The following is a 26,442-nucleotide window of genomic DNA, read 5'->3' on the forward strand; positions in this document are numbered from 1 at the left end:
TTGATTGATTTAGATTTCTGTCAATGGTAAATATAATTTTCAAAATAAATTGTTGACAAAAATCTGAACCGATCAAATATCTATTGATATCCCATCAATGTAATTTTTTATAGGGATAAAGTACTCGATGAGATCTATACATTAAACGATTTCGATTTTCAAAACAAGACCCGTGGTGGACCCACGAGCCCAACAACACCGTTGGAGCCCAACAGCGACATGGTCTGACCTTTTTTAATATACACAGCTTGTTACCCAACCATTTTACTTTTACCCAACTGTTGTGATTTTTGGTAATAAATTTCATTTGTTGTGCTACCCACCGAACGAGAAGTTATTTGGCAGGTCCGTTTTACCATGTCACTGTATGCCTATATTATAACAAGAGAACACCTAATCACTTTGTCTAAAACATAAGAGAAAAAGTAAAAAACATTAATTACATGACTCGATACAATTGCAAGGACACACCACGTCACATATAGAGTGAAGTTATTTGATAATTTCTCGAACGAGACACTTGTTGCCTTTCTGCTCTTCAATTGGCAATGGTGCCTCTTGGCTACCATTGCCTCAGTCATTCTTCAAAACTTTTGCACAAATAATGACTTGAAATATTTCATCTCATAAGAAGTTCCATTCATCACTTAGCACAATTACATTCTTTCCTGAATTACTTCACACAAATCAAAATTCACAAATCACCTTAACCCCAACTGTTTCACCTCGAACAATAAGAGACACCTACACTCCTGAAATATAGTACAATCACACCAACCGCACTACTGGAAAACTTTAAGTCACAATATTTGTTACCCCGCCGAAACAATCTTTACATTAGCCTTACATATCTACTCTATCCTACACAATTGTTAACCACATTACACTCTAGGATTTAACTAACAATTCATGTAACATCTCCATGAGGGTGTTTGGTAGGGCTTTTTTGAGCCAACTTATAGCTTCTGGCTTTTAAAAAGTTTATTTTAGACTTTTTGGTTAAACTTATTTCAAACAGCTTCTGATTCTAACAACTTATTTTAAGTCAAAAAAACTGATTCTGAGAAACTGCTCACCCCTTGCTTCTGATTATTAGCTTCTGCTGTGGACATATTAATTCACGATTATACTCTTAAATTTTTTTATTTTTTATTTTTTTAAAAATAGAAAAAGACACAAATGGACTATAAAATATTATTATTATTTTTTATGAGAAATGTAGACAAATAGTGAATAAAAAATAAAAATTAATTGAAAAAGCTACTTCACAGCTTATTTAACAAACACTACTCAGCAGCTTAAATTTATAATCCAACATTTATACCAAACAGATTAACAGCTTCTGATTAAAGTCATAATTTATAATCTGTTAAGCTATAATTTATAATCTGTTTTAACAACTACACCAAACAGTACCCATATCCACTGAAATGATCTTATTCTAAACTTTAGGCCTAGTTTGGGAAGATTGAAAAAAGACAAAAAGTTAAAAAGTCACTATCCTATTTAAGTCACATCATCTTATTTAAGTCACATCACCTCTCTAATACATCACTTCAAACCCAACCCAAACCCAACTCATATTTCATAAAAAGTCAAAAAGTACACTTATTTAGTATTCCCAAACTAAACCTTAATTTACCCAAAAGCTATCACAATACTATTTTAAGTTGACATAGAACTCGTGATGATTAGGTACACTTCCTAACTATAATAAGGTACTCCTAATGAAAAAATTAACTCAAAGCCACACTTTCAATCCTTTAAACCAATGCCATGCCATGCCATGCCATTAACTCCCAATTTGCAGCACGACTCCATTTCACGCTAATATTATAATGATCCACAAGATTAAAATTCGACAACTCCCGTAATACAGCGAAAGCGCCGTAGGGATCGGTGGCGTCGGCACGGGGGCAAAGCTAGGAGGGCACAATCGACACGTATATTCTCTCGCCCAACTGTACAACGTCGCAAGAGGAGAAATTCACCGGTTATTCTCACTAGTCCGAGAGCTAAAAAGCGGTCTCGTCGGAGAGGAATTGGGGAACCGAAGGCTGGACAGCGGAAAAGGGGTGCCATTCAGGGCAGTAATGGTGGAGGCTTTTCCCAATATAAGCCTTTTTTCCATTTTATTTCCAAAACTAGGTCAACTTTTGACGGAATTCCAAAACTAAGCTAAAACGCCATTACTATTCGCGCTTTTACTGTTAGGAGGCCAAAAGTTGATGAATAGTGAAATCGCTATTTTAAATCGCGATTTTAATTAAGAAAACGCTGTTCCAAATCGCGCTTTTAACATAAAAAAAATTTCTGAAGAAAACGCTATTTAAAATAGCGCTTTTACTGTGCATATAATAATTTTTTTTTTTTTTTTTTTTTAAAACGCCATTTGAAATGGCGTTTCTATTGTAACCCACACACTGACGCGCGCACACACACACCAATGGCACACCCACAACACTCAAATTGAAATAATATAATTTTTATATATAATAATTAATTATATAATTTTTATAATTTTCGTAAATATAAATCATTTTTAGGTTATGAATGGTTTGATTTATAATACGAAGGATAAAAAATTTTATAATCAAAAATAATTTTTGCAATTTTTATAATTAAAAATAATTTATAATACGTATGTATTATAAATTTTTTTATAATAATTTATAATACGTATGTATTATTTAAATCTTTACATTTTTTATTTAAAATTTTTTACAGTAAACCCATCTTCACAATTTATAATACGTATGTATTATTCAAAAATAATTTATAAAAATTTATAATTAATACGTATGTAAATAATTTAATACGTATCTTCACATTTACATTTACAGTAAACCCATCTTCACATTTACATACGTATGGTTTAAAGGTAAATTTTTTTATAAATGACTTAAATGATAAATCAAACCATTCATAATCTAAAATTTTTTACCCTTACATACGTATGGTTTAAATAATTTATAAAAATTATTGCCATACGTATGTAAAAATCGATTATAAAAATTGCAAAAATTGATTATAAATTTTTTTATATATAATAATATTTTATAATAATTAATTATATAATTTTTATAATTTTTAAATTTTTTTAAATTTTTACAATTTTTACAATTTTTTTACCTTTTATTTTATAAATAAAGGGTAAAAAAATGATTTATATTTACGAAAATTATATTTTGCAATTTTAAAAATTATAAATTATCTAAATGTGAAGATGGATTTACTGTAATAATAATTTACTGTAATAATTATATCATTTTTTTACCCTTTATTTATAAAATAAAGGGTAAAAAAATTGTAAAAATTGTAAAAATTAAAAAAAATTTAAAAATTATAAAAATTATTATTATATATAAAAAAATTTATAATCAATTTTTGCAATTTTTGTAATCGATTTTTACATACGTATGGCAATAATTTTTATAAATTATTTAAACCATACGTATGTAAGGGTAAAAAATTTTAGATTATGAATGGTTTGATTTATCATTTAAGTCATTTATAAAATAATTTACCTTTAAACCATACGTATGTAAATGTGAAGATGGGTTTACTGTAAATGTAAATGTGAAGATACATATTAAATTATTTACATACGTATTAATTATAAATTTTTATAAATTATTTTTGAATAATACATACGTATTATAAATTGTGAAGATGGGTTTACTGTAAAAAATTTTAAATAAAAAATGTAAAGATTTAAATAATACATACGTATTATAAATTATTATAAAAAAATTTATAATACATACGTATTATAAATTATTTTTAATTATAAAAATTGCAAAAATTATTTTTGATTATAAAATTTTTTATCCTTCGTATTATAAATCAAACCATTCATAACCTAAAAATGATTTATATTTACGAAAATTATAAAAATTATATAATTAATTATTATATATAAAAATTATATTATTTCAATTTGAGTGTTGTGGGTGTGCCATTGGTGTGTGTGTGCGCGCGTCAATGTGTGGGTTACAATAGAAACGCCATTTCAAATGGCGTTTTTAAAAAAAAAAAAAAAAAAAAAATATTTATTATATGCACAGTAAAAGCACTATTTTAAATAGCGTTTTCTTCAGAAATTTTTTTTATGTTAAAAGCGCGATTTGGAACAGCGTTTTCTTAATTAAAATCGCGATTTAAAATAGCGATTTCACTATTCATCAACTTTTGGCCTCCTAACAGTAAAAGCGCGAATAGTAATGGCGTTTTAGCTTAGTTTTAGAATTCTATCAGAAGTTGACCTAATTTTGAAAATAAAATGGAAAAAAGGCTTATATTGGGAAAAGCCTCGTAATGGTGATCAGTGGCGTCCGGACAAGAAACATTGTTTTGACTCCGAGAAAGACTCAGGTAACACTCTGTTGCGTGCCTTTGGACATGTGGAAGCCATTCCTTTAGTTCTTCCATAATTTCACCACAAAAGACTTGTACAAATTTTATTAGCCCTCACAGTATGATCCTTATTCTACACTACCCTTATCTTCCTCAGCATATCTCCCTAGCCATTTTTCTAAAAAGCTTTGTTCAAAAACCTCAGTTTCCTAAGTCCCAATCCTTCATCCTTTAAAGGAAGACATGCTAAATCTTAATAAGTTAGTAATACTTGAATTCATTCTCAATACAAATTGAGTAGTGATGTAGGAAGAAGAAAAATGAAGAAGGACAGAAGAATAAACCTGCGATTAGGGATGTGCAATTTACCCGCCAATCCACCAACCTACCCCAACCCACCCCAACCCGCTACCCGCAGTTTGAGAAAGGTTATTCTCTTGAAAGTATCAGTATTGACATGTTGGATAGGGATAGAGCTCATCTATTGCAGTACCTATGCTGTTATGCTACTTAAAAACATTATTTATCAAACCTCCATTGGATACTAACCCTTAAGGGAGTTGTGTCTCTAGACTCTCTCCTCACTACTTCAATTACTAGGTCACAGTTTTGTTATGGCATTACAAAACTAGTTATCAAGGACAAAAGGACCATGACAAATATACATACTATGGGTATTAAGCTCCTGAAGGGTTTCTGTGAATGGTGTAATTATCTTGATTATGTTAGATTTACACCGGGTTCATTGAAAAAGTGTTGTAGGTGTAAAAAGGATGCCGAAAAAATGTTCATCATTTAATCTTACATTGGCATGTTGGTGGCAGTGATGATGCCAAGAATCTGCTATAGAGTTGATTGGGTGCTGGCAGAGGGGTTGCCAAAGGGGGAATATGAGGTTGTGGTAGTTAGCTCCTTCATGTCTCATGGGGTGCTTGTGGAGTGAGAGACAATAGAATTTTGAGGGAGATAAGGCATTGTTTCATGAGAGTAATTTGGACAGTTTTATTATCTTTTGGTCCAAAGAGTTCTTTCCCTTTGTTGGATTCTTGTCTTGAATTTTTGGGCAAATGTGTCTATTTGTAAATTATATTGGTTTTATATCTTTTGGATTCTTGTAGATTTATTTTTTGGTGCTTTTATATACCTCATTTGCACATGGGATGCCTCCACTTTTTTGTTTCTATTTTGTTAATCTTTGCTTTTTTAAAAAGTAGTCTTAACTATTCTTTTTATATGTTGATAAAACAGAAATTATGAACCAGTTTGATTTTAAGCTGATCATTCTGTTACTTTTTAAGTGGTAATCATATTCCTTTTCTATTTGTAATTGAGCCCCTTTTATCTGTTACAATTATTTTGCACTTGTGTCCTTGCTATGCTCCAACATTGATTAAATGTTTACCATTGTGTTATGCCATGTTTCCCACACGTGTCAAAATGCAGCCACATAGCCTGTAGCTTCTCTAAGGGTGCTACATACAAGCAGATTATCATAGCCTCGTGAATTTGAGAATGAGATAATGTTACACTCATTTTTTATTTTTCATTCCTTCTTAAAGTCTGTTGTATTACTTGGCTCAATAGCCATAGCTGAATATCTTCAGGTGAGAAGTTTGATGAAGCTAAAAATGCAGGAGCTGATCTGGTTGGTGGAGAGGAGTTGATAGGCCAGATAAATAGAGGATTCATGGAATTTGATAAATTAATTGCTACTCCAGATATGATGCCTAAGGTCTGTTTTGTTTGATCAATATAGACTGCGTCTGGTTTTTTTTTTTTTTTTTTTATGTGGATGCCAATAGAATCTCTGTTCTCCTATTTAGACAAAGTGTTTAGGATAAATTCTGAGCAGAAAATTCAAATTTAAGTTTGGAGATTTCTCATTAGATGAAAAATCATCATCAACTTGGTTATAACATGTCCAGCAAAAGTATTCATATAGATTGCGAGATTTGTGCATTACCTATGATCAAAGTTTTGTATTTATTCTATTTTCTACCTTTTTTTCCTCTCTTTCTGTAGCTGTACTTTCAGATACCAAATTTAGGATACAATTTGAGATCATTGTCATGAAAAGGTTTAGGCAATCTTAAAATAGTAATGCTGGGGATACCAAAATTTCTGCCAAATGTCTCACATGGGTATTGGTCCCCCCCATGAGTGTAGGGTCCACATGCATGTGAGTAAAACATTTGATAGAAATTTTGGGGCCTCTAGCAATTTCCATCTTAAAAACTTATGCAAAATCACTATTTGTTAGCTGATTTTTCATTTCAAAGGACAAAAATGTAATTGAGGTGTGTCATAAACCTTTTCAGATTAAAATTCAATCCAAACAGAAACTATGTGGATGTGTTGAAGGTTCTTATGCCTCAATGAAAAGGACTTAAACAGTCAACATGTGCCAACTTAAAGGAAATTGAAATTAAAGGTAGAGCTAGAGAGAAAGTTGTAATTACTGAAGGAAAGAATTGCAAAGCAGTTGGATCAAAAGAGGAATATTGGATTTGGCTTAACTTAGAATAGTAGGATTTATTCTTAATTAATTTGGTTCTTTCCTCTAGGTAAAAATACATATGCATAAATTAATGTGTTTGTATTGTCTGGAGATCATATTTCCTATGCCTGACTTTATTTACATTTTCCTATCCATCAGTTTGCCCAACTAGGAAAGATTTTGGGTCCTCGTGGACTCATGCCAAATCCAAAAGCTGGTACTGTTACAACTAATTTACCTCAGGTACGATCTTTTTGTTTCATATATACAAATTTGGTATGTATGCATGTATGTCTACATTTACGTTCTAGTGGATATGTTTCCTGATGATGCCAGACTTCTCATGAGGTGAGATATTTTGTGTTAAATTTTCATTCATTAATGGTATAGCTTCTGTAAGTTGTGTTTCACCTACAATTACAAATGAGACTGAGGAAAAGCAATTTGTGAGAGAAGAAAAAAAAAATGTATAAATGACTAAAAATTATTATGATCTTTGTATCATTGAAATTATTTTAGCCACGGCCAAGCTTCTCTACAAAGGTGGGTTTTTTGTGAGTGGTTAGTTACCCATTGGAGTTTTCGTAGTTGACAGCCTTAGGAGGAGAGCAAACATGACTACAAATTGGACTTGTCAGTGGACCACCTTGCCCTTTTTTAGGGCTGCAGTGGAAGTTCAGTTCTTGCTATTGGCATTACTTGGCATGGCATAGGTGTGTAATTCGAAGGAAGGGTATTCCTTCTAGAAGGCAAGAGAAGACTCTCAGTTTTTGCTATACCTTGTTTGGAGGTCTTGTTTGGTTGGCTGAGTAAAAGGGAGAACCGTTTAACACTATCAGTTTTATTTTTTGTTCTGGTCTGTGTGTTTTCTTGTTGTTGTTGATACTGGAGACACTTTGCCTTCGTGTAAATGATTGTACACATATTTTACACAGTGAATGCAAGATTTATGTCCCTTAGAGGCCAACTAATACGATTTACTTATCATTATAAAAAATAAATAAATAAAGGTCATCATCACGCTGCGCTATCAACAATATATGAGTTCTCTGATGGCCTACACTCTTAAAATTTGCTGAAATGAAATGAATTCAGGTTGCGTTTGTCTCAGGCCATAGAGGAATTCAAGAAGGGCAAAGTTGAATGCAGAGCAGATAAAACTGGGATCGTTCACTTACCCTTTGGAAAGTCAGATTTTTCTGAGGAAGATCTTCTTGTGAACTTGCTTGCTGCAGCAGTATGCTCTCTCTCTCTCTCTCTCTCTCTCTCTCATGTTTTGCACTGTCTGAATTATATGTACTCAATTTCTGAACTGTATTTCCTTTTTATCTCTTTAACTAACATGACAGAAATCAGTAGAAACAAACAAGCCATCTGGTGCAAAAGGAGTATACTGGAAAAGTGCACATATATGCTCATCAATGGGGCCTTCCATTCGGTTAAATGTAAGGGAAATGCTTGATTTCAAGCCTGCGACTTCGAATGTTTAAGGAAATCTAAATACACATGTAAATTATATCTTCTAAACTATTCAGGTAGCTTCTTGGTTTCCTCCACAGTGACTTGTGAATGTTTGAAAAGGGTAGGACACAGGCTGAGTTGAATATGATAGGGAGGTATTCAGATTCATGTTTGCATTTACAAAGAGCATTGCATTGGCTTCTTTATGCCAGTTGTATCAAAATCTTGTATTGGTATCATGATTTTTTTTGTGTGCACACGATAGGATGTTAGTAGGTTAGTAATAAGTTAGATTACAACAAAAGAGCTACGGCCGCTCTATCAACTCAGACCTTCAAACCCTAACCTTCTCACTATCCCAATGGACAGTTACATGGACTACTGAGCCAACTGTCTTATTCATGTTGGCATCATGATCAATTTTAGTAGATTTTGGCAACCCAATCATTGAAATTTTCACCTCAAGTTTAAACTGCCTTTGAAAATTACAAACAGGAAAACATGTTTTAAAACTATGTAGCTATATTATCTATAGTATTGTATAATGCATACACTTGAGTTGGTGTAGTTTTGTCACGTTTTATGATGTTTTTCAAAATATCCCACAACATGATGACTTCCATGAGATCTAGACTGCTTCAATTCTCTCAGATTTAAATTGCTTTAGATAATTGTTATAGTTATTTTAAATTTTACATGTGTGTTTACATGTAGTGTTAGGTACAAATGTGATGCATTTGTAATTTTATATTTAAATTTGTGGATGATTTGATGATAAATGAGTGGTTTGATAAATGAGAACACTGTTTAGTGACAGTTTGATAGATGAGAAAAATCATTTAGCAAGTTATTAAAAGGGTAATTCTAGTTGCATAACAATTTTATTTCATTACACAATTATTCTAAGGGTAAAATTCATTTTATTCACCCAATTCCCCAGTTGCTGTGGCCACTTTGGCTGTTGAAGCAGAGGTAGCAGAAGAAACTGAACAACTCCAAGAGGGTGTTGTGGAAAGTGGTGTTGTTGTTACCCCAACTAAGCCCATGAAAGGCAAAGCTGCATTGCTTCTCAAGAGTGACAGAGTATGTGTAATCTCATTCCTTATTTCCCTCTCTCTTGAATTATGGACACATTAGTGATTTAATTTATTGGGTTTCTTTGATTTTCACATTTAATTTAACTGTGATTGTAAAATTTTTAGTTTCAAGAATCTTATACTTGAGTTGGGAATAGATTGTGCTAGTTAAGATCTACTTTAATTGGTATTTATTTTGTTTTTCTTGGATTGTGGATGTGTGTAGTGAATTACATATATAATTTTGTTTGATTTCTGTTTATTTTGCAGTTTTAGTTATAGGAAACCAATATGAGAGATTGAAACCATGTATTGTGGGTGTATTATAGTAATTTATTTACTTGTTTTTGCTTGAGTTTTATCTTAATGATGACTTAAGCACTTCAATCCCTTAGAATCCTCCATTGTAGCGTCTGAAAAAGACTGTATGTCATATTTTTGTTTCTTCATTTCTTCATCTTTTGATTATCTACAAACTCTGACTATATCTAGTGGTTTTGCCCTATATTTATTTATTTAAGTTTGGCTATACAGGTTGTGGTTGCAGTAGAGTATTAGTTCATTCTCAAGTTTTGAGAACACCTTTTTTTGTCATAATTCATGATCATTTGAGAAGAATGCCTTTTATATAATTGGGTCTTGAATATTAACAATAATTCTGCAATTTTATATGAATTCTCAAATTATTCAAAATGATTAAAAGCCCTTGTGTTTTAAATTATTATAAATTGTAAATTGTTAGAGAACAAGAGTTAGAAGACCTCACGTTTAAAAAATTCTTGACATATATTGCCTTTTTAAATTAGAAATTTGCTTTGTATGAATCCCGAACGTGATATTTATCACTGTTGTTGCTGGTCTTGTCTCCTCTTTGGTTTGTTTAAGTTGTCTACCCCCATACTTTCACATTCCTGTCTCCTAGTTTCACATTCATGTTGTTACTGCATTTTTAACTTACTCCTTATCCTCCTTTTGTTGGGATTATTAGAGAAGGTCTAAGAGATTCTTGGAAATTCAAAAATTGAGGGAAAACAAGAAAGAGTATGACTTCAAAACAGCAATATCATTGCTCAAGCAAATGGCAAGCACAAAGTTTGTCGAAACAGCTGAAGCTCATTTCCGTCTCAACATTGACCCAAAATACAATGATCAACAGCTGAGGGCAACAGTGAGTTTTCCCTGCATTTGATTAACTGTAATGAGAAATATGGTAGCAATCTCATGGACTACAATTAGTTTCTGCTGTTGTTCTAATTCTTTCATGATAGGTGAATTTGCCCAAGGGAACTGGACTGACGGTTAGAGTGGCTGTTCTCACTCAAGGTAGCTACTATTTCTAGTTCTTTTTCTTGACTTCTTTAATAAGTAATGTTCTGTCAGGAAAATGCATCAAATGGGTGCAACCATGTACATAGGATAGGATGTAGATGTATTTTAGCAAGCAAAACAAGCCTGTAGGCTGTAGACTCATTCCACCCAAATTATAAACAGAAAAATCAATATAGAAGGAGGATTTTCCCTAATCCCTGCTAACCAAATTTGGGGATCTCACATCAGCATGTTTTAATGCCAGATCAGGTAATTCCAGTCCTTCAAAAGATTGCCTATGTTACTCCATCCAAATACAAGCATGGAGGAGCTGTTGGAAATTGCGTACCTAGGCTAGGTGTAAAGGAATTTAAAATTTATTTTGATTCTCAATCCCCATGATTATATTTGAGATATATATGAAACATAGATACAAACATCCATAGAAATAGTTTGAACAATACCTCGAACATAAAATTCAATTCCTTGCTTGATTTTTGAGTTCACTCCAATTCAAAAGTAGTTCAAGCATCCGACCTCTAAAAGTCTTATAGCAAAGGCATTGTCAAGCTCACAAGTATTCTAGAGAGACAATGAGAGGCAGATGTCAATCTCTGGAGTGCTAGCTCTTATAATAGCTCTCATATTTGAGGGCCCAGTCTATCTTGTCCCACAGGGGTTGATGATCTTCCTGATCTTATAACAAAGATGTTTTTTTTTTGTTTTTTGATAAGTACGTTACAATGAACAAGTTTTATCACAATTAACTCTTAATTGCAATAATCTCATTAATTAGCTCATGTTTTCAAAAAGCAGTGTTACGTAACGGTTGCAGCTGTTATGTAATGGTTGCGGTGGTAAGCGCTACCCGTTACACCCGCTTTTGTGGTGTGACGGAAATTCACGTGTAACCAAGGTTTTGAAAAGCGATTGCGGTCGCCGTAACGGTAGCGGTGGCGCGGTTGTGGTTGCGGTTGCGGGGTGTAAAGGCCGTAGCATAACGGTTGCAGTAACCAGAATCGTGATTTTTTTTATTTTTTACACAATTTGAAAAAAAACTTACCGGTACACATTTTTTTCCATGATCATATTTATTGGGTTTAAAATAAATATTGATCAATTTTTGTAAAATTTTAAGTATGATCCAATATATTTCATATTTTTAAATCACTATAAACTGAGTTTTTTACATTTTATTTTAATAATTAATGACTTTATATTATACAAAAAATCAATCACTAACTATTATATATAAGAAAAACAATGACAAAAGTAAGAGAATAAATAAGAGTCTAAATATATATATATAGATATATATTTTAACCAAGCCAAATAGATAAGGGCAAAACACCAATAAATCCTAAATTTTAATTTGTTAAACCATTTAGTCCTACCTTTTATTTTGTAGACTGATAAGTCCTATTTGAATGTCAATTACGTATATACCCATTTATTTAACATGTAATTTTTTTTTTGATGGAGGGAAAATGTAAGTTTTTACTGATGTTGTAATGACAAAATTACCCAAAAGGCTTACTATAGGCTTTTTTATGATTTCCCTCATTTCCGAACATCAACAACGTCAACTACACCATCAACATTAACTACATCATCAACATTAGGAAACATCAACTACATCCTCAACATCATCACCATCAGCAACATTAACTACATCATCAACATTCTCAACATCATCACCATCAGCAACATCAATTACATCAACATTAACTACATCATCAACATTAGGAAACATCAACTACATCCTCAACATCATCACCATCAGCAACATCAACTACACCATCAAAACATCATAAAAAATCACCAACATCATCAAAACATCATAAAAAATCACCAACATCATCAAAACATCATCAACATCAACTACATCATCAAACAACAACTACATCATCAACATCGTGAACATCATCAAAATCTTCAAACATCAATTACATCATCAACATCATCAAACATCAGCAACATCATCAACATCATCAAACATCAACTACATCATCAACATCGCGAACATCATCAAACATCATCGCCGGAGTCGCCTTCCACCTTGTGCCGCCGCTTCATACCCTCAGACGCTATAGATCTTCAAGCTCTCTCTCTCTCTCTTTTAGTTGCCGAAATCGCAGAGCTATAGATCTGAGCATGCCATCGCCAGAGCTATAGATCTAGGCATGCCTCACGCTGCCACTCCACAATGTTGTATCCGGCGTCACACGTTTCTTTCAATTATGATGTCCTCCAACAGATTCAATTTCATGGTAATCATTATTTCACAAACCCATATCATATATATATATATATACGCTTCACACACCAAAAATGTCCTTCTTGTGCCTTTTCACCTTGAAAACAGATCAATTTTGTATAAAAAGTTGTGCTTTTGAAATGTGATTCTACATGCTAGTTTCAGCTCCATGTTTGGTAAGAGTTCTCGAATTAATTTTCCAAAACTCTGCCGAAAGCTCTGTCCATTCTGCGCGTTTCTTGTATTTTTTTTGGCCAGGGGAAGACCGCCCGGTCGTCCCTAGGGACTACCACCCGGACGTCCTTGGGGACATCCACCTGGATGTCCTCTGTTGTACAGATTTTTTTTTTTTTTTTTTGCAATTGATTTATATAATTGGGAAAAATATTTTCTGAATTTTTTTTAATTTTTAATGTGCTTTAAAATAATTTTGAGTTGTATGTTTAGTTAGGAGTTGTAAATTTTTGTATCACATATCAAATATCACATCAACAATTCCCCACTCAAATCAAACCTCTTTTCCAAAACTATTTTCAAAACTCTTTACCAAACAAATTTTCTACACTCAAATCATAATTCTACAACACACAAACTCAAAATACAACTCATACTCTCAAATCACATTTACAAAACACAACCAAACGCAACCTGAAATTTGTTGTTTTTGATTGGTTATAAAACGTGGGTATTGTGTTGTTGGTTGATTGCGAACACGAGAACTGTGCTGTGAGTGTGTTTTGCGTGTTTTTGGTTTTTGGTTTTTGGGTTTTGCTGAGCTTTCTCCCTATTCGCAGAGACGAGTTATGGGTGTGTTTCAGTGTCGAGGAAAAAGAGGAGAGAGAGAGATTAGGGTTGTGATGGAGAGCACATTGAGGAATGGTGAATCGGTGGCTGACATTGAAGATAAATCTGGTGTTGGTGGTGGTGTTCGGGACGCGTATGGCAAGGATAGTGCCACGGAGGACGAGATCTGGAACGTCGTAGATCTACAAATCTTTTTTTTTTCTATCACCGATCTGTGCTGTAGATTTTTCTTTTTTCTATCACCGATCTTTCCAACATCATCAGCGGCCGAAGCACTAGACAGACTGAACCGGAGGAGCTGCCATTGTTGGCGAGATTGGGAGACCTGTAAAATGAAATCAATAGGGGTAAAAATGTAAACTTCGTATATAATATACCAAAAACATATATCATACCAAAAATAAAAAGGATTAAATGGTTTAAGAAAAAACACTCAGGACTAACTAGAGCAACATTTACCAAAATAGGATTTATGAGTAATTTTTCCAATATAATGACCACACTTATTATTATTATTATTATTATTATTTTCAAACAATATATAGATAGACACACAAACAAAATGGTTGAGTGATAGCAGCTGAATAGAATAGCATAGGTTTTACAGTTTCAACAAATCAATAACACGTTCTTCATCTTTCCTCTTCTCTCTCTCTATCTCTTGCTCTTCCATCTTCTCTCTTTATCTTCCCTCTTCTCTCTATCTCTCTTCCCCCATTTTTAGCTTCTTTTTTTTGTGTTTTTTTCGAAAGATGCAGTTTGGAACCGTTACGTAACGGTGCGTAACAGGCCGTTACGGTATCGTTACGACTACTACAGCAGCCGCTATAGCCGACACACCTGTGAATCTCAATCACACTACAAAAGCGGCCGTAATGGGTGGCGGTAACCATCATAACCGTTACGTAACGGTTGCGGCTGCTTTTTAAAACCTTGTGTGTAACTGTTGTTTCGGTGTTACGTAACGGGTTGTAACGCCCTCAAAATAATACATAAAACACATTATTTTAGACATGCAATGATATAAAAGAAACCAACCATTTCTATTTATCAGAGTAATTCTTACAACTGTATTACATGTTAACAACAAAAGCAAATGCCCTATGGGCTTACAGCTTTCCAAGTTAACACTTGGTCACAAAAAGAAGAGTGCTAACTCAATACATATTAAGCCCTTGGCTTGAATTTACAAGTAATACATCAAAATAAACAAAAAAAGTCTTCAACTCTCATCCTCACCCAAGCTATGTTCTTGGAGGTGGCGTACTACCTGTACCTGAAAATAATGTCCCATAAAGGGTGAGCCAACGCCCAGTAGAGATATGCTAAACACAGTATGAGCAATAACTAAGACATTAACAATTGATAAATATTCAATTTTCATAAACCAATTCATAACCCGTTTCTATTTCATGACCACTATGTTCATGTTTCATTTCAATTTCCATTTCTTATCAATTTCACAATCCACATCAACGGCTTAGAACCTGGCCAACCACTTACATGAGACAGTGACTCATATTAAACATTTCCCATTTTACAATAGATAAACATATTAGTTGTATCAACATCTCAACAGATAAGCACACAAGCTGTATCCACATTTCCACAGATATGCATATTAGCTATATCAACACTTCCAGTGATAAGCATATGAGCTGTATCAACACTTCCAAAGATAAGCATATGAGCTATATCAACACATTATCTGACAAGCATATGAGCTGTATCAGTGGAGTCCATCCCCTATCTCCTCCCAAACAACATCCGGTTTAGAGGTCCATCCCCTATCTTCCCCTAAATCGTGGAGTACATCCCCTATCTCCTCCCACACACACAACGTATATACTCAAAGGTCATATACACAATCAATCAATACATAACGTTAATGTATTCTATCAACCGTCATACTCTATGACATACCCAATTGATTAGTTTTAGTTTGCCTAATCATCATTCATTGTCTACAACAATCAAAACTACCCTCCACCGGTAGCCCAAGCAATTATTTCTAAACAGATAATAAAAGCTTCAACAGATAAAATATCAATGTTTTCAAAAGTGAGCGATTTATAAATCCAACTCCACCATTTCACAACATAATGAACCAATTTCATTATTTCCAATCCAATTCCATAAGTCTACTACTTTCCAAATTAATTATACCAATTAATTTATACAACAATTTAGGGTTTTCTACCCCATTTCCCAATATCAACTCAAAGGTTCAAATATCACCAATCAACAACTATATCATCATTTTGAAACCCAAAATACATATTATGAGCCCAAAATCACAAACCCTCTTTAACACATTTTGAAACCCTAAGTCCCAAAATCAACCATTTAAACAATAAGCTCAAAATCTAGGTTAAAACCCATAAGAATGAGTAGGAATCCCTACCTCAAAAGATGACACCCAACGAAGAAGATGGCGAAAACGAAGTTGCTCCAAACCACGAGTTTCTCGGATCAAAAGATAGCCCTCGACGATCAACAACCTTTTTGTAAAGCCCAAAGGTGGGGAAACAACTCTTACCAGATCAATATCTAGAGAGAAGGCAAGGCTCTAGAGAGAGAAGCTCTCAAAATGGCTTTTTCGGAAAAGTAAGAGAGAAAGAATGAGAAAAAGTGATTTAAAACTGCCCCACAGCCAACTGATATACGACATTCCCGCTCCGCTCGAGCGGAAAACACAACGCTCGAGCGTTAAGAACAAAAACTAGGTACGCTCGAGCGCAAGAAGACCCGCTCGAGCACCAAGACACAAGAATAAAGCACATCCGCTCGAGCGCGAAAACCAGTCCGCTCGAGCGTAGATTTCCCCCTCCCAGAACTTACACCAAAAGGTACTACCTGCTCGAGCGCCAGAGTACCCGCTCGAGCGTAAAGAAACCCGCTCGAGCATAAAAATCACACCGGCAGAAGTTTTGCAGGGACACGAAAAAGTGGGAGTGTGCAATCCCCGCTCGAGCGCAAGAAGACCCGCTCGAGCGGACCGCCTAAAAACTGGGCAACAAGGAATTGAAACCAAGGCCTAACCAACCTGTAACAATCCTGCCCAAAACATCCTAAAACTCAATCAAGTGGAATTAAGGGACGACAACAAGATAGATACAACTACCAACTTCACGGAACCGAGTTCGGAATACAACAGAACAGTAAAGGGACAACCGGGATCGCTATACGGGTGGTACTGTAATGGCTTGTTGCACACCATTACAATATTCTAAATAGTTTCTTTTCCAAAAAAAAAAAATCTTACAAAAAAAGAATGAATACTCAAGTGATTCAAGTCCAAAGAAAAAAAATTCATTATAATTTATTTTTTAATTTTTATTTCATTTTATTAGCATGTAAAATAAAAATATATAAATAGTGGTTGTATTTATTTTTATAATCATTTCACTTAATATTTAATTGTAAATATTTTTTATTTTGTTACTATAATGTGTTGTCTAAAAAATGTCTTTAAAAAAAATCTCAAAAATAATTTTTGCTTATGGCACAATTTTTATTTTTATAATCATTTCATTTAATAGTTAATTGTAAAGAATTTTATTTAGTTAGCTGTAAAGTGTTGTCTAAAAAAATATCTTTAAAAAAAAAATCATTAGCTCAAAAATAATTTTTGTTTATGGCCCAATTTTTATTTTTATAATCATTTCATTTAATGCTTAATTGTAAATAATTTTATTTAGTTAGCTGCAAAGTGTTGTATAAAAAAATATCTTTTAAAAAAAAATCATTAGCTCAAAAATAATTTTTGTTTATGGCACAATTTTTTTTATTTATTTATTATAATCATTTCATTTAATAATTGTAAATATTTTTTATTTATTTAGTTCAGGTATTCGTCAAAAATAATTTTATAGACATTTAAAATCAATTATTCTTAAAGTCATTAACTATTGAAATAAAATGTAAAAGGCTCTTTTTATAGTGATTTAAAAATATGAAATATATTGGATTATACTTAAAAACTAACAAAAATTGATTAAAATCTATTTTAAACCCTAATAAATTTTATTTTGAAAAAAAAAAATGTGTATCGGTAAGTTTTTTTCAAATTGTGTGAAAATTAAAAAATTCACGATTTCGGTTACCCGTAACCGTTACTCTACGGCCTTTACACTCCGCAATTGCAACTGTTACGGTGACTGCAACCGCTTTTTGAAACTCTTAATTATTTTAAATCCCTGATTAACACTTAATTTGGATTAACTCTTTTCATTCCATTATATTACATGTTGTCCTTATTGTGTGTGAAATTTTAGGTTCAAACTTATCTGTGTAGTAGAAATAATATAAATTCTTGATATTTATTATGAACAAGGTTTGGAAAAACGGTTGTGGTCGCCGTAACGGTGGCGGTGGCGCAGTTGCGGCTGCGAGGTGTAAAGGCCGTAGCGTAACGGTTGCAGTAATCGGAACCGTGAATTTTTTTATTTTTTACACAATTTGAAAAAAAATTATCGGTACGCATATTTTTTTCCATGATCATATTTATTGGGTTTAAAATAAATATTGATCAATTTTAGTAAATTTTTAAGTATAATCCAATATATTTCATAATTTTAAATCACTATAAACTGAGTTTTTTACATTTTATTTTAATAATTAATGACTTTATATTATATAAAAAATCAATCACTAACTATTATATGTAAGATAAACAATGACAAAAGTAAGAAAATAAATAAGAGCTTAAATATATATATATATATATATATACATATTTTAACTAAGCCAAATAGGTAATGACCACATTTATTATTATTATTATTATTATTATTATTATTTTCAAACAATATATAGATAGACACACACAAACAAAATGGTTGAGTGATAGCAGCTGAATAGAATAGCATAGGTCTTATAGTTTCAACAAATCAATAACATGTTCTTCATCTTTTCGCTTCTCTCTCTCTATCTCTTGCTCTTCCATCTTCTCTCTTTATCTTCCTTCTTCTCTCTATCCCTCTTCCCCCATTTTTAGCTTTTTTTTTTGTGTTTTTTTCCGAAAGATGCAATTCGGAACCGTTACGTAACGGTGCGTACCAGGCCGTTACGGTTGTTACGGTACCGTTACAACTGCTACGACAGCCACTACGGCTGACACACCTGTGAATCTCAATCACACTACAAAAGCGGTCGTAATGGGTGGCGGTAACCACCACAACCGTTAAGTAACGGTTGCGGCCACTTTTTAAAACCTTGATTATGAATTTTAAATGTCCCATGGAACATTTCCTTGGGCTTCCACAAATCTTGAGTGACACCAAGCAACATATTATGAACATACCAGATATTATGAATATACAAAATGAGCCCTTCTAACTGTTAACATATATTCAATCCTTTCATCGTATAATGTCTCAAAAGGTCATTAGGACATTGAGGTTTGTCAAACCCCTAACTCCAGTGGCGGAGGGAAGTGAGGACCAAGGGGGTCACGTGGCCCCCATAGATTTTGGGTTTTTTTTTTTTTTGCAAATATAAAGAAAATATTTTAAATAAAAAAAATTACAAAAATATTATTAGAGTGAAATGTCAATGACATTTTAAAAATTATGAGAATAATAATGGTTATTTTGATTGAAAATGAAGAGACTATTATAAACCATATTATCTATGAAATTTTTTGAATGTAGCGGTGATGTCATTATTATTGGCATGCAAGTATAAGTAATTGTTAAAATTAATGTATAGGAAAAGAGAGAGAGAAACAATTATGTATGTATTATGATTGATGTATTATTGATTGATGTATGTTCTATTACAAATGGTGAGGGGCTCCTTATATGGGAGATATAGTGGAGTAGGTGGAGTAGGTGGTAGTGGTAGGTGTGTAGTAGGTGGTGGTAGGTGTAGTAGGTTTTGGTACATTTTAACAGCCCCCCGCAAACTCAAGGGGGATAGGAACTAACCAACTTGAGTTTGGAGAGAGTAACAAAAACAAGAAAATAGACTAATACATAAAATAAAAGAGGATAGGAGACACTGTATGGTCGTGTCAGACCGTTGTAGAAGACTGTATGGTTATGGCAGACCGATGTAGAAGACACTGGCTCGTGTCGGACCGATGTAGAAGACAGTTTATAGGGTCATGTCGGACCGGTGTAGAAGACAGTTTACGGAGTCTTGCTGGACCCTTGTAGAAACTAACCGGAATCAATGTCGGGACAGTTTACAGAGTCTTGTCGGACCCATGAAGGAGCTAACCGGAATCAATGTCGGGACAGTTTACAGAGTCTTGTCGGACCCATGAAGGAGCTAACCGGAATCAATGTCGGAACAGTTTACAGAGTCTTGTCGGACCCTTAAAAAGTCGCACCCTCAAAAGGTGTGCCCAATCTTTCAAAAGGCGTGCCATCAAAAGTCGCGCCCTCAAAAGGCGTGCCCACTTCATCAAAAGACGTGCCCGACAGAAAGCGTCGAGCCATCAAAAGGTGAGCCGGACACGCGGCGAGGCACGTGAACGACAGAGCGGCGTGTCGGCCGCGTCGTCAGTGTCGATATAAACCAATGCGGAGGCTGTGGAAATCAAACCAGGCTGAAACCTCTGAACATTGGCATTCTGAAACACTCGGTAAATACTCTGTATCCAACCCTTCTCTGAAACACTCAGCAACCCAAAAAACATGGCCTCTTCTTCCCGTGGTCTGCTCACTCTCTTTCCCGACCTCAACGAGTCAACAGGAGAGATAACTGGTGCGGTGGCCCGTGAACCTCAACCAAACACCTCTGGTTTTGCTCCGTTGAACTTTCCGATGCGGTCGGTGGAGCAAAAAATGGCAGTGCAAACGGATATTGAGGCCAATCAGTATACATTGAAGTCATGTGTGGAAACCATGACTGCGGTCACAAACTTGTCGCACCGGCTGCAGAGTAGGACAAATGAGGTGCAGCAGTTAAACGCCCAACTGGCGCTGCTCCAGCGCATGTATGAGGATGCGCGAGCAGAGATAAGTGTGCTAAAGGCGGAAAATAAGGAGCTGAAGCGGAAGGCCACCGTGATGTTCCGATTTGGAGATCCACCATATGCTGCAGTGGAGGAGCAGGGGGGAGTGAACGTGCTCGGCGGCGTGGGAAACACGGAGGCAGCACTGGCAAGGGCCGCCCAGGACGGAGGCAAGAAGAAGAGACCGGCGGCAGAGTAGAGAAGAAAAATCTCACTGTTCCGATTTGTGTTTTTTTTTTTTTTTTTTTTTTTTGTGTGTGGTGTAAAATGGGGATCGGGGTGAGCCTCGACATGAATAAAATGAGTTTGGTGTGCAGTTCGTCTTCTTTTTTTTTTTCTTTTTTTTTTTAATGAAAAATAAATAAAATAAAATAAAAGAAAGAAAGTGGAGCAACGTGGGTGAGGTGCAAAAGGTGAAGATTGATTGTGCAAAAGTGGACATGGTGAGAGCTTGAGGTAATATATTATAATAAACATATATATATATTAAAAGAAAAGAAAGTTGAGTGGGATTGGTGTTGGTGAAAGCAAGATCAAGATCTGTGAGTGGGGTATTAAAAAAAAAAGATTAAAGGTGAGTGTCCTGTAAAGTGATTAAAAACAATGTGTTTATCTGAGAAAGTTGTGTTTGGAACCTGCGTCTCCTCCCAATTCTGCAGATCCATAGCCTCTCTGGAAATAATGTGTTTATCTTCTGCACATAAGTGCGCATGGGTTCGTACCCCATAGCCAGCGTATGTATAACGGGATTAACACAGGAAGGAATAAGTCCCAGATCTTCCCCACAAGCCAGACTCGAATCACCGTCCACGCGAATGTTGCTGAAGCTGCTGCAATGTTGAGGAAGGTGGTGGCGCCGGCACGGAGCTCCGTTGTGAAGGTGGTTTTGCGGTCGGCGAGCTTGAAGTGCTTTCCAACTTTGCTCTCTGCCCCCCACAAGAGAGAGATAGAACCTGTATGTTTCCATGTGGGTTGAGTATGGTGTTTTTCTTTGATCATTTCTGGTGCCATCCAACGGTAAGTGCTCGTGAATCCCTTTGCACTGCCGCATTGAGACTCCAAGCATGAGATTCCAAAATCTGCTACCTTCTGCCCCCCAAGCAATAAATTTTCTGATTTAAGATCCCTGTCAAGTATCCCCAGAGAATGAAGAAATTGCATCCCACGTGCAATGTCGAGGGCCAACTTCAGAACTAGGTTGAGAGGAAGTGAATAAGGCTCCTGCTGATGAAGGTATTTTCTGAGAGAGCCCACAGCCAAATACTCAGTGATGATACAAAACACGGGGGGTTTGTTACATGCTGCAACAAATAGTTGATCCACCAACTGTGCAAGCATCATCAGCATCGCCAAGAGGATTTTGTGTGGGAAGGTTCAGGAAAGTGAAGGTAAGTGTAGAAAATAAGCGGACTAGGTTGAGGTCCGGCGGGCGGCTAAGGTGAGGTTGCCGCCCGCCGGGGAAGCGAAAAATAGTAGGTTCTAAACCTGCTCTGATACCATATTAAAATTAATGTATAGGAAAAGAGAGAGAGAAACAATTATGTATGTATTATGATTGATGTATTATTGATTGATGTATGTTCTATTACAAATGGTGAGGGGCTCCTTATATAGGAGATATAGTGGAGTAGGTGGAGTAGGTGGTAGTGGTAGGTGTGTAGTAGGTGGTGGTAGGTGTAGTAGGTTTTGGTACATTTTAACAGTAATCCTACTATAAAGATATGAAATTTGTTAGATTGTTAGTTACATTTGACATGCGAGGTTCACTCTCTATGTGTTTATTTACTGTTAGTTGGTGATATCACATACTAATGATGACGTGTTATTCCCATTATGTTGAATTTTTAATCACATTTTGTATAAAAAAATAATTTATCATTATATAATTTATTTTAAGACATCTATATTTTTTTATATTGTCCATGATATACTAGTTATAAATAACATTATTTTTTTTATGTTTCTCAAAATCAATCGTAAAAACTTGTGTGAAATATTTTTGTAAAAATTTTTGATATTGTAATTAATAAGTGCCCCCTCTAATTTGATTTTTTGGCTCCGTCTATAGCGATCCCAGTTGTCCCTTCACTGTTTTGTTGTATTCCGGACTCGGTTCCGTGAGGTTGGTAGTCGTATCTATCCTGTTGTCATCCTTTAATTCCACTTGATTTAGTTTTAGGATGTTTTGAGGAGGGTTGTTACAGGTTGGTTAGGCCTTGGTTTCAATTCCTTGTTGTTCAGTTTTTAGGCGGTCCACTCGAGCGGGTCTTCTTGCGCTCGAGCGGGGATTGCATACCTTCAGTATTTCGTGTTCCTGCAAAACTTCTGCAGATGTAATTTTTACGCTCGAGCGGGTTTGTTTACGCTTGAGCGGTGGCACTCGAGCGGGTAGTGCCTTTTCGGTGTAGGTTCTGGGAGGGGGAAATCTACGCTCGAGCGGACTGGTTTTCGCGCTCGAGCGGAAGTGCTTTATTCTTGTGTCTTGGCGCTCGAGCGGGCCTTATTGCGCTCGAGCGTGTCCAGAATTTGTTCTTGGCGCTCGAGCGTTGTGTTCTCCGCTCGAGCGGGTTATGCGTATATGAGTTATCCGCTGGTTCATTTTAAATCACTTTTTCACTTTTCTTCTCTCTCCTACTTTTCCAAAAACACCATTGTTGAGCTTCTCACTCTAGAGCTCTACCTTCTCTCTAGGTATTGATCTAGTAGGAGTGATTTCCTCACCTTTGGCCTTTACAAAAAAGTTGTTGATCGTCGAGGGCTATCTTGTGATCCGAGAAACTCGTGATTTGGAGCAAGTTCGTTTTCATCATCTTCTTCGTTGGTTGTCATCCTTTGAGGTAGGGATTCCTAATCACTCTTATGGTCTTTTACCTAGATTCTTAGTTGTTTTGATAGAGTGTTGAACTTGGGAAATTTTGGGACTTAGGGTTTCAAAATATGTAAAAAGGGTTGTGTGATTTTGGGCTCATAACTTGTATTTTTGGGTTCCAAAGTGATGATATGGTTGTTGGTTGTTGATATTAGGCCATTGGGTCAATATTGGGAAAGGGGGTGGAAAACCCTAATTTGTGGTATAAATTAATTGGTATAATTAATTTGGGAAAATGGTGAACTTATGGAATTGAGTTGAAAATAATGAAATTGGCTCTTTATGTTGTGAAATGATGGAGTTGGATTTATAAATCGCTCGCTTTTGAAAACACTGATATTTTATCTGTTGGAGCTTTTATTATCTATTTAGAAATAATTACTTGGGCTACCGGTGGAGGGTAGTTTGATTATTGTAGACAATGCATGATGATTAGGCAAACTAAAACTAATCAATTGGATATGTCATAGAGTATGACGGTTGATAGAATACATTAACGTTATGTATTGATTGATTGTGTATATGACCTTTGTGTATATATGCATTGTGTGCGTGTGGGAGGAGATAGGGGATGTACTCCACGGTTTAGGGGAAGATAGGGGATGGACCTCTAAACCGGATGTTGTTTGGGAGGAGATAGGGGATGGACTCCACTGATACAACTCATATGCTTGTCAGATAATGTGTTGATACAGATTATATGCTTGTCATTGGAAGTGTTGATACAGCTCATATGCTTGTCATGGGAAGTGTTGATATAGCTAATATGCATATCTGTTGAAATGTGGATATAGCTTGTATGCTTATTTGTTGAGATGTTGATAAAACCTGTGTGTTTATCTATTGTAAAACTGGAAAATGTTTAATATGAGTCTTGGTCTCATATAAGTGGTTGGCCAGGTTCTGAGCCATTGATGGAAACTGTGAAATTGATAAGAAATGGAAATGGATTATGAATTGGCTTATGAAAATTAAACATTTATTAATTGCTAATGTCTTAGTCATTGCTCATACTGTGTTTAGCATATCTCTACTGGGCTGTGGCTCACCCTATATGGGAATATCATTTTCAGGTACAGGTAGCATGCCACCTCCAAGGACATAGCTTGGGAGGCTAGAGGCGGACACACTTTTGTTGTCTTATTTCTTTTTGTTGTATTACATGTAAATTCAAGCCAAGGGCTTAATATGTAACCGAGTTAGTACTCTCTTTTGTAACCAAGTGTTAACTTGGAAAGCTGTAAGCCCGTAGGGCATTTGCTTTTGTTGTTAACATGTAATACTTTTTGATGAATGGAAGAATGTGGAGTTTTTATATATCAATACATGTCTATATTGATGGGTTTAATGTTATTATTTTGAGGGCGTTACACCGCCACTACCTAACTCAATCATGTGTCTAATCTAATGCATATCAACTTGTATTGGTGAAATTAGAAACTCCTTCTAATTATTACTTTGCCTTGACCAAGGTATTTCTCAAGTTATATCCTAAAAGATCACATATATTCTATCTCTTTACTTGAGAGTGATGGATCAATTCTTAAACACTCAGGTGCCTCCATGGGTGTCTCACTAAGTCCTATCTATATAGGTTCATATTTCGTTGTTAGAATATAAACATATTGTATTGTCAAAACTTAGCAATGCACACAGGATAATCATGATGCTCTCAGTCTAAGGATTGTACACACAACTATAACATATAAGCGAACTAGATATGTTCCTGGGTGGTCACTTGTTCTCTAACAAACACACACTGGTTGTTTGATTGTTCCACGCAAGTGACTTGAGACTACTCCCTCTTCCAATTGAACAAACATAATACAGTGCTAGTCCATTTGGTTTGGATTACTAACATCCAAATAGTAATCGTATAACTAGGAACTTTTAAGAATAAAATACTGAGAAGTACATGTCTCTCAATTTTAACTCTTAAGACATAAATTCTGAACTTTAATTGTATGGGCTTACAATGTAAACAATAGCACAAAAAAGATAGTATGATAAAAATAAAACTTTTCCCTTCATTAATTAAATGACAAGGGCATACCACTAATAGGAGCCCACCATCCATCAATGTTTAACTCTTATCCTCACTTGACGACCACTCTGAGTTGTTAGCGCTCTAGTAAGGTATATCCTAAATAATGAAAACAAAAAGAAGCGTTTAGGCTTTAGCCAATAGGTTGTTAACTTTTTCTGGATTTCCTTTGAACACTTTCCCATTTCACCAAATTATCAAGATCATAATTCTTCCCAATGTTGATATCTATCAAGGGAAAAAGAGAAGGGACACTTTAGGAAGGCCTTGGTCGATTATTGGCTAGGAATATTACTAGAATAGAATCGAACCTTAAAATTTTTCACGCTTTGTGACTTCCTGCCACAAAATAAGCCTTCTACCCCTTTGGTATTTACCAGAGTGGGATAAAGCATGGCGATGTTTCCACCTTGTCAACGTCTCATTCTTGCAAGGCCCTATACAACTGGGCCAAACCACTGTACCATCTACTCCACTAACATTGCCTGGTACCATGGCTTCCTTATATGATGTGATTTTGAAGAGATTTGGAACTAGTAGTCTGTGGAGCTTACTACCATACAGTAGTCATCATGAAATCTCATCTTTGCAAATTTCCTACCGAAAAGTAAATATGTTTGGAGAATTCTTCTTAGCCATTCCTTTAGTTCTTCCATAATTTCACCCCAAAAGACTTGTACAAATTTTATTAGCCCTTACAGTATTCCTTATTCTACACTACCCATATCTTCCTTAGCATATCTCCCTAGCCATTTTCTAACATTCTTTGTTAAAAAACCTCAGTTTCCTAAGTCCCAACGCTTCAT

General features: G+C 34.9%; 2 protein-coding genes across 2 annotated transcripts; both read left to right on the plus strand.

Moving 5' to 3' along the window:
- The first annotated feature begins 4,316 nt into the window (after positions 1-4,316).
- On the plus strand, positions 4,317-8,490 carry LOC145820366 (large ribosomal subunit protein uL1c-like). Its single transcript, XM_082915764.1, has 5 exons — positions 4,317-4,374; positions 5,961-6,088; positions 7,013-7,096; positions 7,965-8,090; positions 8,203-8,490. The coding sequence occupies exons 2-5, from the start codon at positions 6,044-6,046 to the stop codon at positions 8,341-8,343; spliced, it is 396 nt and encodes a 131-aa protein (XP_082771890.1). The 5' UTR covers positions 4,317-4,374; positions 5,961-6,043; the 3' UTR covers positions 8,344-8,490.
- A 311-nt stretch (positions 8,491-8,801) lies between these two features.
- LOC145820367 (large ribosomal subunit protein uL1c-like) lies at positions 8,802-24,885 on the plus strand. The gene is made up of 4 exons (XM_082915765.1): positions 8,802-9,397; positions 10,379-10,558; positions 10,659-10,713; positions 24,666-24,885. Exons 1-4 carry the CDS (start codon positions 9,359-9,361, stop codon positions 24,695-24,697), a joined length of 306 nt encoding a protein of 101 aa, XP_082771891.1. The 5' UTR covers positions 8,802-9,358; the 3' UTR covers positions 24,698-24,885.
- Positions 24,886-26,442: the final 1,557 nt, after the last annotated feature.

This window comes from Camellia sinensis, chromosome 2 (assembly GCF_055761805.1).
Source record: "Camellia sinensis isolate YWXY chromosome 2, ASM5576180v1, whole genome shotgun sequence".
In the NCBI taxonomy this organism is placed as follows: Eukaryota; Viridiplantae; Streptophyta; class Magnoliopsida; order Ericales; family Theaceae; genus Camellia; species Camellia sinensis.